The 14,922-nt window shown below is 37.6% G+C and overlaps 1 protein-coding gene across 4 annotated transcripts in view; it reads left to right on the top strand.

Moving 5' to 3' along the window:
• LOC124271753 (uncharacterized protein C20orf96-like) overlaps window positions 1-14,922 on the top strand; it is a 167,948-nt gene that overhangs the window by 105,455 nt on the left and 47,571 nt on the right. For all 4 annotated transcript variants that reach the window (XM_046706918.1, XM_046706920.1, XM_046706917.1 and 1 more), the window contains one exon: window positions 4,088-4,165. In XM_046706918.1, coding sequence (XP_046562874.1) covers window positions 4,088-4,165 — 78 coding nt within the window. The remainder of the gene's footprint in view (window positions 1-4,087; window positions 4,166-14,922) is intronic.

Consider the following 14,922-nt stretch of genomic DNA (forward strand, 5'->3'; position numbering starts at 1 on the left):
AATCACGTGCAGAGCTCTAACTGAATTTATTGCAAAAAAATAGTCGTCAGTTTCGGGACCTTTGGGCCAGAGAGTGTACAAGATCCCGGCTCTTCCAACTACATCTTCTCAGATGCTTGATTGGCATTTTAGAAGATGATATTTGATGAACATAGAGATTTTTTCTGGGTTACATCTTCTTTTTATTCTCGAGTACAACGTTTCAGGGCTTGTTCTGGCCCCATCATCAGGTAAAACTGAACAGTAACTGTGAACTCTGGCCATGACGTCACAATGCATATGACGTCACAATGCTATGACGACGCAATACATGCGGGCATTGTCCTGTTGGAATGTTAACCCAGGGCCATGACGTTGCAGAAAAGGAATTGCCACAGGTCGAAGAATCTGATCCCTGTAGCCCACACCAGTTAAGTTGCCCTGAACAATCACCAAAGGAGTTCTTTGGCGTGCTGTTATTCCACCCCAAATCATCATGGAACCACCACCAAAGCGATTCCTCTCCAAGACACAGGCCTATGCATAACGTTCTCCCACGCGTCTATAGGCACGTTGACGTCCATTACTATGGGAAATGTTAAACATGGACTCATCTGTAAAAACAACATTTCTCCACCAAAACAAGGGTCTGCAGACATGATTTCAGCACCACATTCGGCGAGCTTGTCGATGACGTTGTGTCAGGATAGGCCGTATGGCGGGACGTCATGGTCTGATCCCGTGATGACGTAAACATTGTCAAACTGTGTTGGGGTGGATACGGCGAAGTCCTGGGATGGTTCGGGCAGTCATCACTGCAGTCTTAAACCTGTGGCGCAGATGGGTCACCCTTATCCATCTGTCCTGTCTTGGAGTTGTTACACGTGGACGTCCAGAACGTGGCCGATCGATGACGTCATTTGTGTTCTGGTAGCGTCTCACCAGTGCAGAAATGGTGTTCCGGTGGCAGTGGAAATGTGCAGCCACTTGTCATTGAGACATTCCCCCACGTACTATCCCAATGGCCTCATGACGTTGTGCAGACGTGAGCCTTGGCATGCTATGCGTTTCAATAGCCGTTTAATGTTTTGAACGATCGCAAGGGCAGGGGTTGAGCTTTCCAAAGTGACAGTATTGTGTGGCATTCATTTGCTCTGTTTCTCTTTCCCGGAATGCACGTGCAACAACGTATTGCACGTCTCAAAGACGAACCCACTGACATCACGGAACGTAGCACGTGCATGCATGTTGGATACATAGAGAATACTACACGAGGTCTCATTACATTCGAATTATACAAAACGAGTGTCCTTCCTATGTTATCTGACCGAGCGAAAGCGAGGTCAGATAACATAGGAAGGTCACGAGTTTCGTATAATTCGTATGTAACGAGACCGATTGTGGTATTTTATTTATTACCCACGTCTTACATGCATTAAATTGACAAAATAGCATATTTTTGTTAATATTTTGGTTTCAAACCGAAACCGGTTTCATAAAGAGGTTGCGGAAGAGTTTTGCACTGTAGTACAGTATTTGCATGGACGTCACTGTAATGACGTCACTGCCTTGGTAACCAACGTCACGATGCATGTCAGTTGTCATCGCCTCGCGTACAGCCTCCTACAGTAAACTACCCGTAGCACCCGCTTCTTGGTTTGTAGTTGCTTCGTTCGGCTAACATCACTGGTGGAAACATTGCGTTTACGTTTTTCGACGGGTATAATGTCTCAGTTCGGCTCACAATTAAACAGCGACACGGCAACGTTCGTAATGTTTACATTCCCACAATGCATTTAAGTTGTAGAATGAATTGATTCACGTGTTTGTTATGAATGAAAAAATAGTTACGTCAGAATGTGACCTAATTGAGAGGTCATCGGTTATCCAATCAAATCGTTAGAATCTCAGGTCAAGTCGTAACGACACAGGTCAACGCGATACGACACTCGTGTGACGTACGAGATTAGTATGCAACTACCCATACGTTGACCACGTGGGTAATAAATGTCACTAATCTCTGAGTTTCAATCCTTATGTGTCTACACAGGTTTGATAAATTTGGATTTTAAATTTTTGTATGCACAGTTTCTTTATGTGCCTAGTATATTATGAGTAAGAGATTTCTCATTATCTTGAAAATGTTTCACTATAACTTTCGTTCCGGTTTGGAGCCATAAATGCTGTAGTCAACGCGAACAATTACTGAATACATCGGCAAATCATGAAGTGCTAGTTACATTCATTGTTTTCCATTTTGTCCAATTAATCACGTCGGCATCAGACTCACTATTTGTCACTAGTGTGTGCTGTGAAAGTTGTTCTGTATTCTCATTGGCTGACAAGATGTCATTCTAATTTTATGACCGAGCAACATAACTATTTACATAAGCAAAATCTGTGGAAAAATACATTGTCCTGACTAGTATTTTATAATTTACCAGTTTTCAGGGAATAACTTATTAAGTTCTGCGTCGCTTATATTATCTCTACTCGAACAGACTGTGATATTGTATGGACAAGGATCCTAATTTTAATCAACAAAATAATTCCAGTGTAAATTTTGCAGCAGATAATTTCTATTCTCCCCCATCTGAAGCATAATCCTTTTTTTTAAATACCAGACACCCTGCAGTCACCCATTTAACACAAAACTGCAATCACATTTCACAAAAATATTTTCTTAGGGACTGATCATTTATTTATAGGGGTGGGTGTGCTGGTTGGACTGTATCACATGTTGCTGACAAATATTCATGATAAATCATATGGTCTATTTTAGAAATTATTTTAACATCAAGCTGTGCCTCTGTTTCGCTTGATTATTCTTCTGCATTTTCACTGGAATATTGTTTTGCAAGATGTAAAATCGGATCGTATTGATCCGGTCTAACATCCATTTCTGAAATGACATCAGGAACATCTTTTATTGCTTGGAAATACGAGTACGTTTTTTTGTGTTTTTATTGCGATTTTACAAACTTTTTGTTCACGGAAGGTGACTTTTAGAATGCCTTTACCTCTATGAAAAGTTTTATTTTCGTTAGTATTCTCCATTAATAAAAGTTGAATTGATGTAATTTTCATGCAACATTCAATTTTAGGACTATGCTAACATTTTTATAATACTAACATTTGTATAGCGCCAATATCCAGCTCAGCTGCTCAAAGGCACTTTGTTTTTCCCTTGATCACAGGATGTTAATCTCAACGGCACATCATATTATCAATCTCAACTCCCTGGGGAGAATGCAACTTTTGCAGCCACTAGGCGCACCGAGTTTGCGTGGCTTTTCAATCCTTACGAGGTACCCATTCACAACTGGGTGGACTGGGACACATAGTCACAGTACTTTGTCCAAGTTTACTGCACGTTGCTGTACCAGCAACTAGGTGTTTGCATGTGGCCACCATCTGGTCATATACCAACGGATTTGTGGGTTCTTTTAAGTGCACAGGGTTGTGTACTGTACACTAGGGGTTGTGACAACACTGAAAGAGTCTGCACACAAAGTTAACTCCAAAGTTTTTACATCAAGTCACAGGTGGGCTCGATCCCGTCACCTCCAGGTCGCTGGATCACTAGCCTGGCACTTTAGACAGTTTGCCCACCATGCCCTTATGCAAATGTGCGTCAATCTTGGCATCAGGCGGATTAACTGGGACACATATCCCCCCAACATTGCTTGCAAAAGTGTATCTTGTAGAATGGGATTATGTTGAAAAATATATCATTTTATGAATGCACAATGGTTTTCGTTTTTGTAAGAAATGGTCACAAGTACCATATGTTATATTTGGGATAACACTTTCTCGGTGAAGTACAGATTCCAGTACTTTTGTGGGTTGTGTTTAGGATTCTCCAAATGAAGCACCTAATGACAAACACACAAAGGCAGTGATCTAACCCACTAAACCACAGCCGCTACCACTAAGTTCTAGAATCTGTACTTTGCCAAGAAAGTTTAATCCCAAATATAGCATATTCCTTAATTGTAATGCCTTTAGGTCAAGTCTTTCTGTGTGAGGCTCAGATCATAAGGAGGATGCATGAGGAGTGGGAAATGCTCAACATCATTACTTTACTTTGTGTTTTTGTACATTGCAGGACAAAGAGTATCCAGTGAAAGCAATGAAGATATCAAATCTGCAGAAAGACATGGAAGGCTTAAAAATATCAAATCAGGTAAGTGACTGAACTACAAACATCAATGAAGGCCTAAAGGTAAATCATATATCTGTACTGGTTTGACTTGAGTTTGGAACTATTCTTTCTGGAATGAACACAGCAACATGTATCAGGGATCGGTAACTGAGAACTGACAAAATCATAACACAATCTGTTATGTATCCATCAATATCCACATAAAGGCAAAATGTTCCATACATCTGAAGTTGTATAAAGAAACTTGTTTAATGTCATGTGTCTTTGTAGCAATCTGATATTTTAAAATATTTAAACTAACTGGCAAAAGAAATGATACCAAGGATAATTAAACCACAACAAACTTTGGAAAAAAAAGATTTTGTAATTCAGATGTATAATTGTTACACATGCCATAATTTCCTTAATCATCGATGAAGATAAAATCTGCAGAAGCTTTAAAAGGGGAAGTGTACACAAAAAATCATGTTTCCTCTTATGTGAAACAAAAGGATTTTTTTTTTAATTAGTTGATATCAGTGTTTGAAGATATACACTCATATTTCTTACAATGAAAGTATAACACTCAATATAAGTGGTGAGTGAGTTGGGTTTTACGCCACTTATAGCAATGTTCCAGCAATATCACCGCTGGGGACATCAGAAATGGGCTTCACACATTGTACCCTTGTGGGAAATCAAACCCAGGTCTTCGATGTGACGAGCAAGTGCTTTAACTACTAGGCTACCCCATCGCCCCTCAATATAAGTGCTGAGTTTACCGAGTTAAACAGGCCAGAGTTACTGCCCTTTGATTATGACATAATTAGTGCAATTGATTTAGACTGGTCTCCTGCCAAGCCCCAAAGCAAAAGATATAAATACTGACATTAATCACGTGAAAGCAGTATGTAAAATATGAAAGAGGTATTAGAACTGAAAATGTAAGCAGCAACATAGAAGTGATCGTGTGTACGTAAAATTCATAACCTCACTCAATGAACATACCAACTATGTATAACTATGTTGATGTACATATGACATCACTATCGGGAAGTGGCGTTTGGCATTTTCGCCGACATGAGTACACAGGATATATGGAATGGAAAGAAACTTTTGTTGTTTCACGTAACGTTTATGCATAAATGTGACATGTAAGTAGTCCAAAACATTCTGACAATCTGCTGGTTGTTATTTGGTTTTCATTGTGATCAAAAGAAATAGTCAGAAATGATTGGAGATGGGCGGTTTTACTGGCTAACCGTGTTTTTTTCCATGAGCCAGTACGTACCGCGGAAGGTCTCAGAAAACCGGGTTTATTTTCGTTCAAATAAAACACTATTTTCTCTTCACGGCCTACCTTTAGAATACAGCACCACAAACTTTAAAAATACGTCATAATACCCTTTTACATAATGTAATGTGATTTTGTTCGAAAGCACGTTCTCAAAACAATGCCCTTTGATGCCTGCATGATAACACGGTTGTCTAGCTCAGCGAGTGGGTATAAGCTCCACTCTCTGGTGTTTCATCTCTACGAGCTATGTCATTGCATAAGCCCAACGATGTTGGGAGTTTCCAGCAGTTGTATACCGCCGGATGCGTAATATTTTGCAAGCACCAGTTTGAAATATTTTTCTTTTTTCACTAATACGCTCTTATTTATTTGTATTACGGGGTGCTTAGGTGTTATGTTTTGTGTATTATTGTATTTTGTATTTTTTAAATTTACATAAATATTTTTATCATTCAGTAATTTGCATCATTACATAGAAAAGTTTTTTTATTAGTATTTTATTTTTCAAAGCGGTAATAATGCATTACACTGGACACGTCAGTCATGTTTGTGCCGGTTCGGTCAATGCATTCTATTTATTAGTATTAATTCAAGGGGTTAGGGTTAGGGCTAGGGTTTAGGGTTAGGGTTAGAGACCTAATCCAATATAGTAGGTACATGTCCGGTGTAATATGTGAGTACCATTTGTTGTTTTTCCTTTTGCATTTTTATACTGCCGGTTTGGTCAATGCATTCTATTTATTAGGATTATTTCAAGGGATTAGGGTTAGGGTTAGGGCTTAGGGTTAGGGTTAGGGACCTAATCCAATATAGTATGTACATGTCCGGTGTAATACGTGAGTACCATTTGTTGTTTTTCCTTTTGCATTTTAATACTGCCGGTTTGGTCAGTGCTTTCTATTTATTAGTATTAATTTAAGGGGTTAGGGCTAGGGCTAGGTTTAGGGTCAGGGCTTTCTAGGAGGTACATGTCCGGTGTAATACGTGAGTACCATTTGTTGTTTTTCCTTTTGCATTTTAATACTTTTTTTCACACAAAAACAGGAAACCAAAAACGTCAAAAGTACACTATGAAATGGTTTAATGTAGAAATTTTGGGCTAATGGAAATTGGCCTGAAATTTGCACTCAAGCCTCTTTCACACGCAACATTTGTTCAGTAATGATTCGAAGGCTAACTCAACTTTCAATTTCATATGGAAGTTTGTAAAGGATATCATCCTGGTTTACTATTCCTTTTTTGTGATGACTGATGACTAGTGATGAGAACTTTTTCAAACTAAACCTTGCACTCCTAGTAATATAATACCTAAATAATGCTGAATTCAAGAATCTCATTGCTCAGCCGTGAATCTTGTAATATTTCTAGTCAATATGATTTTTGTGAAGTCATTTTGTGATATTGTCAAGTTATGTTAGCTTAATGTCTTTGACTTATTGGAATTAACAAGATTGTTTATTTTGTACATAATGTTTGAGTTGTTGAACTTGGCAGTGAGCTCAGTTTTGAAGTTTTCAGATTTCATTTTCTTGTGGGAGTTTCTTGTTGTGATGACTGAAATTCACAGAGTGAAAAGAAGTCTGAAACACTTTTGTATTTTCCATACTTGTTTAGTATAGTTATGACATTACTTCACGGCCCAATTCATTCAAAATCATTAAACAAGACAATCGGATTCATTAGTTAGTAGGTGCTGCAGCACAGTATACCGTGGTAAATACCGTGGTACTTGAACAAAAACCTTGGTATACCATGGTACTGAAACTTTCGTGGTACCCAACCCTAGAAATGAGAAGTACCATCATCATTGTGCGCGAGTTTGCATCAGTCATGACGTCGCGTTTACGGAAACTGTAATATAAGTTAAGATATAACTTTATTTTCCTGTAGGAAATTCTTTTTGTATCAAAAACAGCCTCAAGGTGAATCTATACAAAATTCACAAAAATATATGCAATAATTACATGCACGAAATGAATGCTGATGATTCCATACGATTAACCACATAGGTAAAGAGGGTGAGTTAGTAGTTATCGCATGCATGATGACTATTCAAAGACATATGTTGCATTAATAACACAAATACTGGATGGTATGAAGGACTGTCGAGCTCTGTTTTAAGCGAAGTATCCAGATGGAAGTAGTTGAAAATGGTGAGATAAAATATGTGAACTATCAATTCTAATTTTAGTTGCCATTTTGACGATCTGGCACTCATAAATAAAGGGAATATACTCGAAAGACACTCCAGTAATTTTGCTGGCAGTATTAACAACTTTGAAAAGTTTTTGACCCCCACACCAACATAAAAAATTGAAGGACACCACACTTTGAAAAAAGATTTGATAAAAAACAGTCATTGTGGTTTTGTCAATAGAAAAGTTTCTTAAGCGGCGAAGAAAATAAAGTCGCTGTTGACCCTTTTTGTAAATGTGATCAATGTGTTTTGAAAACGAAAAATAACACCAAGACATTTGTAATGGTCCACTCTTTTCAATTTCTGCATTATCAATTATAAGAGGATGTAGAGGTTCCTTATTTCTCTGAAACTCAACCACCATTTCCTTAGTTTTCTTTACATTCAGAAAAAGAAAATTGTCTTTACACCAAGATAGAAATTTTCTAATCCCTTGATGATAATTATGTTCAGAATCAGAAATTAGGCCAGTAACAGCAGCGTCATATGCGAATTTCACAGTAAACACGTCATTCAATGACAAGTAACAGTCATTGGTATACAAAATGAAGAGTAAGGGTGAAAGAACACAGCCCTGTGGAGCTCCAGTAGAGGTAGAGAGAAAAGAAGATTGATAGCCATTGACACTGACATACTGAGTTCTGTGTACCAGGAACTTCTTTAACCCACTTGATAATATTGCTATTAATGTCTAGATTAAACAGTTTAATCATCAAAAGGTGTGGTTGGATGGTATTGAAGGCGGTAGAAAACATCAATAAAGAGGATTCTTACATAGTTGTTACAAGTCTCCAGATGAGAGTAAATATTTTGCAGGAGGGTTAATGTTGCGTCCTCCGTCCCATGCCTTGGCCTGTATGCAAATTGTAAAGGATCTAGCAAATGACTTACATTATCAAGTAACAATTTTGTTTATAATCCGTTCTAAACACTTAATGGCTATCGATGTCAAAGCAACTGCATGATAGTCATTGTTTATGGCAGGGGATTATTCCTTTTCGGAACAGGAATGATATTGGAAGTTTTCCAGAGAGTGCAGATAACAGCTGAACTAATTGACCATTGAAACATCTTCTGAAATATGACACATAGTTGCTCTCCACATTCTTTCAAAACAATACCAGGTAAGTTATCAGGGCCGCAAGATTTGCCTACTTTGAGATGTTTAAATGATGACAGAACATCACTTCTTGAAATTACTAAGTCATCAGATGAAGGTAAAGATGAATATATCTTATCAATATCGTTGGTAAAATCATGATAGTAGTAGCGTATTGGTGATAATAAGTTGTGCCACTAGTATTATCTGGGTGACCGGAAGCGGCATGGACTGTATGGGGTAGTCATGAATAAAGTATGGGACTGTCAAGACGTGTCTCTCATCTGTGCATGTGAGGAACCCTGCCCTGGCAAACACTACATTTGGCGACGAGGATGCAGACTCAAGTTATGGTGGAACAGAAGAGGAAAGCTGTATGTTGTTGATTCAGTTCTCCGTTGCCACGAGTGAGTGAGTGAGTGAGTGAGTTATTATTTAACGTCACATCGGCAATATTTCAGCCATATCGTGACGAGAACACTTGACATTGAAATAGAATATATATAGAGATTATAAAACCTGCCGACAAAGGACAGTAAAGCAACTAGAGTATCACAGATATATATGTAAAACTAGTAACCGTGGCCACGAAATTAGGAGACATTACAGTGTTCAAGTTTTAAAAAAAAATAGAGGAGAAAGAAAAGTTGTTTTGTAAGTGAGGAACACGTAAGAAGACAATGTTGGAAGAGTATAGAGACATTTATGGCAAAATGACTGCAGAATATTCCCATATAGTTTACCAACTTTTGAGTGTTCAGGGGATCAGACCGCGTTAGGTCCACGATGGGAGAGATGGCGTAGAGCATTTGAACTGTCAATCACAAGTGAGGGTGTCACTGACTCAACTGTAAAACTGATTATTGATACAGCTTAAACTACATTGCCTCAGTATTGATATTTCTGTTTTAAAAGTTAGGTTATCTATCAAAAAATCCCCAATTTGATATATGAAACCTGTTCCATAATACAGGACCAAATGTTGTGGACTATTGAACATGATTTATTTGAGTGGCATATTTAGAAGTTGGAGAATCAGAAAAGACAAACTTTATGGTTCAACAGATAGTTCTTTTGCATGATATATGGTCATTAGTCTTTCGCTTTTACACACATCTCAACCAAAACTAAAGATTTCGTACTTTCATGATGACAGTTATTTAAGATATGCTTTTAGCTGTAGACACTTGCCCCGAATTCCTCCACAAGTGAAAAAAGCAAAGTTAGATTATGTTTAGTTTTATTCATAAAAAGACAACATTCTCATCAGTATCCCCACCATTTACTGAACTGTGGACTGACACACTTACCTTCATCCCCACTTTCCTGGTTGTTGATATCCTAATAGAGTTAGTCCTCAAGAGCAAATGCAATGTCAATATTCTCTACTTCTGGTACTGATTATGGAGTTGATAATAAAACTTTGCTGAATGCAGAATAGATGACATCTTTTTGAAAACTTATGTGAACTTATATAAAAACGTGAACATCTCTAAGAACACACTTCCTGGCGATTTCACACAAAACATAAGACGTCATGTGTGTAAATACAACGTGTACCACCTCAGGTTTAGGCAGTACTGACAGCCATAGTCATTTATTTGACGTCACACTCATGCGATTGTTCATTCTAAGATGCCTAGCGGTTAGAACAATCGAAAAAAAAATACATTATCAGACAATAAAGGTATAGTTTTTTGATGACGTAACAATTGAATGACGTTATCCCGTCACTGCGCCATTCTAGTGTGCCCCCTCGTAATCAAACCATTTTACATTACGTCACAATGTAAGCGACGTCACGATGCATGTCAGTTGTCATCGCCTCGTACGGCCTCCTACAGTAAACTACACCGTTGCATCCAGTTTCTTGATTTGCTGTTGCTTCACGCAGCTAACATCACTGGTGGAAACATTACGTTTATGTTTTCACGACCCGGTTAAAATGTGTCATTTCGACTCACAAGGTTTCAGCGACACGGTAGCGTTAAGTAATGTTTACATTCCCACAATGCAATTGTGGAATGTCGCTTGACTACTCAACTTCCTCTGGATGTACTGATCTAAACTTACGCTGGTAGTAGAAATGCAACGTTCATATTGCCCCATATGGTTTACGTTAATGACAGATGTAATTAAAATAATTCAGAGAAGATATTTAATCCCAACGTAAACCGTCATCAAACTGTTATCATTTGTTTTTTTCTGGTAACGTTCGTCTTAACGTAGGGGGCAGACACATCAATAGAACAGCGCGCCAGTTAGCCCTGTGCGAGGATTCTTAATTTAGGTCACCGACACCGTCGTTTGTTTTCTGCCTTAAAGGTCACATAAACCCTAGGGGGTAAAAATACATAAATCACTAACTGGCATCGTTATAAATGAAACCCCGCCATTAAAACTACTCATTTCGACCTTTAATTGACTTAAATCGACCTTTTTGACAACAGTGCACAATTCTCACCCGCGAACGAAATTTCAACCAATCAGAGCGGCGCGACTCTGTGACGTCATATGAGGAATAGCTTTGCGGGCCGATGCAGAATTCATCTACATTTTAGGGGGTAAATTATCTTGTTTACAGGCTTGTATAAACCTGAAATCGTGACAATTGTTGTGGAAAATGAAAGCTATATGTTCTCACAATCTACTGGCATTTAATTTTGTCTCCTGCTTTGCCTAGTTTCGAGTTACAACTTGTTTTCATAGGCGCTTCTGTCACAATTGATTGGTGTCGTTAGGCCCTATTTGTATAATGACTGATCCAAATTGATCCCATTTCTGTGTTTTTACCTCGATATTTAATCATGTCATGTAAAAATCTGTTTGTATTCTCAAAACAGTGTCGGCCCATAAGTTTTCACATGCAATACAGCAATTAATACTCCCTTGTTGTAACCCGTGTTAGGTGGTATAAACCTACACATGTTATTTGTCATCATTCACTTGATGGTCAGTTAATGAATTTATAACAGGTATAATTAGTGGTAACACACTTAGATTACCGACAAAGGTTCCCATTTGGCATTTCTTGTGTCTGGAGTAAATATTCAACATTATAAACATCGATCAAAGGATTAACCGATAACACGCTGATTGATTAATTACTTTTATCTTACATAGCGGATTTGTCAAAGGTAGTGTTTATGTATGTAGATTTACTAATCTATACTGAATACACTCTGCCGTGTCGGTGTCTGCGTAAAACAACGTCCTTCTTTCAAAGGATTAACCGGCAATACATTGATTGATTGCCCATTATTGGCTAACTAAATTACTGTTTTTAATGAAAGGCGGACATTATGCAATTAGTTGCCAGGTGTGCTATCTTGGGTGACCAATGAGACTATACACCAATACCTGAAAAGATTTATCACTTTTTCAGTATATTAAACTGTTAAAAGACACATCATTTGGAACAGTTTTGTGGATATTGATGGATACATTCCTCAAACAAGGTAATGGCCTGATATTGTTCCTATAACTTTAATCTGTTTTAATTTTAATATTTGCATTTTGTTTTTATTCATTTGTCGTAGCATTCAACAGAATCATTGTTTTCGCCGTGAAGTGTAATGAGACAGACAACATACACTAGGGTGTGTGTGCGAATTATGATTCACATTGGCAAACTATAAAATGTCTAGATATTACAGTTCTGTTATAAATTCACTATAAGTATCAGCAGATCGTCAGCTTTTTATTTAGTTTCAAAATGCATAAAAGTATGATAATAAACTAATTAGGATTATAAGACCAAATATAAAAGACGCACATTGACTAGTATCTACATACTGGTGAGTGGACATTAACCATGTGAATGTAGCAAGAAATTTATCGCGCAGTATTGTGACTTCGACCCCCACCTCGGCTTCCGTGGAAGAAATCGTTATGTTATAAGTTGTGTCATGCAAAATCCTTTTGGTTATGATTCCAATACATATTTAACTACGAGTAGAAGGTAGTTTTGATTTTTCTAACTTGATGAAAACAAACTATAATCTCATTAATTCTAACAGACTTATCGATTTTTCAAAATGAAAAGCCTGTCGGGAACATCCGCCAGTCTGTGGATAAATGCTATTTAGGTTTGTTTTCACGAGTTACAAAATCAAAACTACTTTCTACTGGTAGTAAAATATGTATTTGATTGATGGCCAATAGGATTTTGCATGACATAGCGTATAACATATCAATTTCTCCTGGCAGCGAGGTGTGGTGTCAACATAATACTACTTACAATATTATTGTTGCTTCGACCACAACCTCACTTCCGAGGAAGAAATCGTTATGTTACAAGTTGTGTTATGGAAAATCTTTATGGTCATCAATCATATACATATTTTACTATAACTAGTAAATAGTTTTGATTCTTTAACTTCCGTGAAGCGATCTGAACACAAGTAAGATATCGTTTCAGGCTTCCACAACGCGGCTAAACCGCTCACAAACATAACCCATTTAGCTTACGAACTGCGGGGTCCTGTGGAAATCTGTGCATGGTGACACCATCACCCGACCCCTAGGAGCAATTGGCGACAAAGCAGCGATTCGGCATGTCGTCGTTTATGTCGAGAAATCATCAAAATGATGAGCGTGCTACACACTTTCTATACAACTAACTGAAAATCGTTCCTCATATGACGTCACTGCAGTGCTCTGGCGACAGAGTTACGTAACCTGTCTGTGGTTTTAGTTGGTAGAGAGGGAAGCAGGCGACTTTTGGCCACTTTTAATCGCTCGGTATTAATTAACCACAAGTTTTTAAAGAATAAATTTGGTGTTCCGCATAAGACTAACCACAAATCTTTCATATGTAATGGTTAAAAGAGTAACAAAAAACAAAGTTTAGTGGTTCTTTAAATTAATCGTAATTATCTTTAGAAAGTATTAAATTTGGCATCTTAGAAAAGAAATACACTTCGCCCTACCACCATGTATAGTGTAATAAAACACACTTTCGCCCTGAACTATATATAACGTTAAAGCACTTTCGGACGCAAGCGTCCTCGTGCTTTAACTATAATAGTTCAGGGCAAAAGTGTGTTTTATTACACTATACATGATGGTAGAGCGAAGTGTATTTCTTAATTAACACACATTGAAAATTGTGCAGTGGTTGAAGGAAGGCTGAGTTGAAAGTACTACATCCAATAATGCCCAGCCAGTGGAGACTTCTGGAGGGTGGGAGTTGTCATACCAATTACTGGATAACGCTTTTACTGCTGCTGAGAGATCCTAAAAGATAGGGACTTTTCTAACATTTGGCCTAGGACTATTCTAGCTTTCTTAGGCAGGACACCAACAAATTGTCAGTCTTATCACTTGTGTACCTTGCAACACATTCATGAAGCGTTAATGTTCTGAATGAAACTGTGTGGCTCAAAATTTGTTCAAGTGTTGATGTGTCTGGGTTCAGATCACTGGACCAATTATTATATCTCCATAGAATGTGATTTGAATTCACATGAGAATGTAAGTTTTTGTTCACATAAGAAACTGTTGCCACCAGTGCTTCAATCCACAGACATTTGAATGCTTGTGTGATTATAGGTCCTGGCAAATCTGACACATACATCTTTAAATATAATTCAAGTAAAATCATAACCAGTCGGAACTTAGAATAGAAACCTTCAATACCACTCATAGCACACAGAAAAAGATAAAATAGCATTATTGCCCATCCCAATATGTGATCACTTAATCTTGAAATTAATATGCTTTCAGCAAAAAATGAAGCTATGGGTGTGAAAAGAGTATTTAGAATTACATCTTAGCATTCATAAACAGGACGTTATTATTCACAGAATAACAGTGTCATGTTTTTAATACATTTCATGTGACATCTAACACCTTCATTATGTGTAACATACAGCAAACCCGAGTTGTTGGGAAATTTGTAGGATAACTGCAGAAGGGCTTCATAACCTACTTGTGGAACTGTTTTGTTTATCATCCATCCGTTCATCTGTGCAGTTTGTTTTTAATCAATAACTGGATAACGGTCTAAAGGAGAGGTGCAGTGCTAATTTTCGTTTTGGTATTTTAATTTTGTTAAGAATTGCTGGAACTTATGAAAAATTAACTATAAAAAAATTAACTATGAAAATTTCGATCAATGTATAGCATGAAAAGTATTTGTCAAAATGATTTTGTATTTGGAGAACAGCTTCTTTGTCTGAAGTAGAGGAGCACTGCAAAGTTTG

Source organism: Haliotis rubra, unplaced genomic scaffold, assembly GCF_003918875.1.
Source record: "Haliotis rubra isolate DU_JTF1 unplaced genomic scaffold, ASM391887v1 Scf163, whole genome shotgun sequence".
Taxonomy (NCBI): domain Eukaryota; kingdom Metazoa; phylum Mollusca; class Gastropoda; order Lepetellida; family Haliotidae; genus Haliotis; species Haliotis rubra.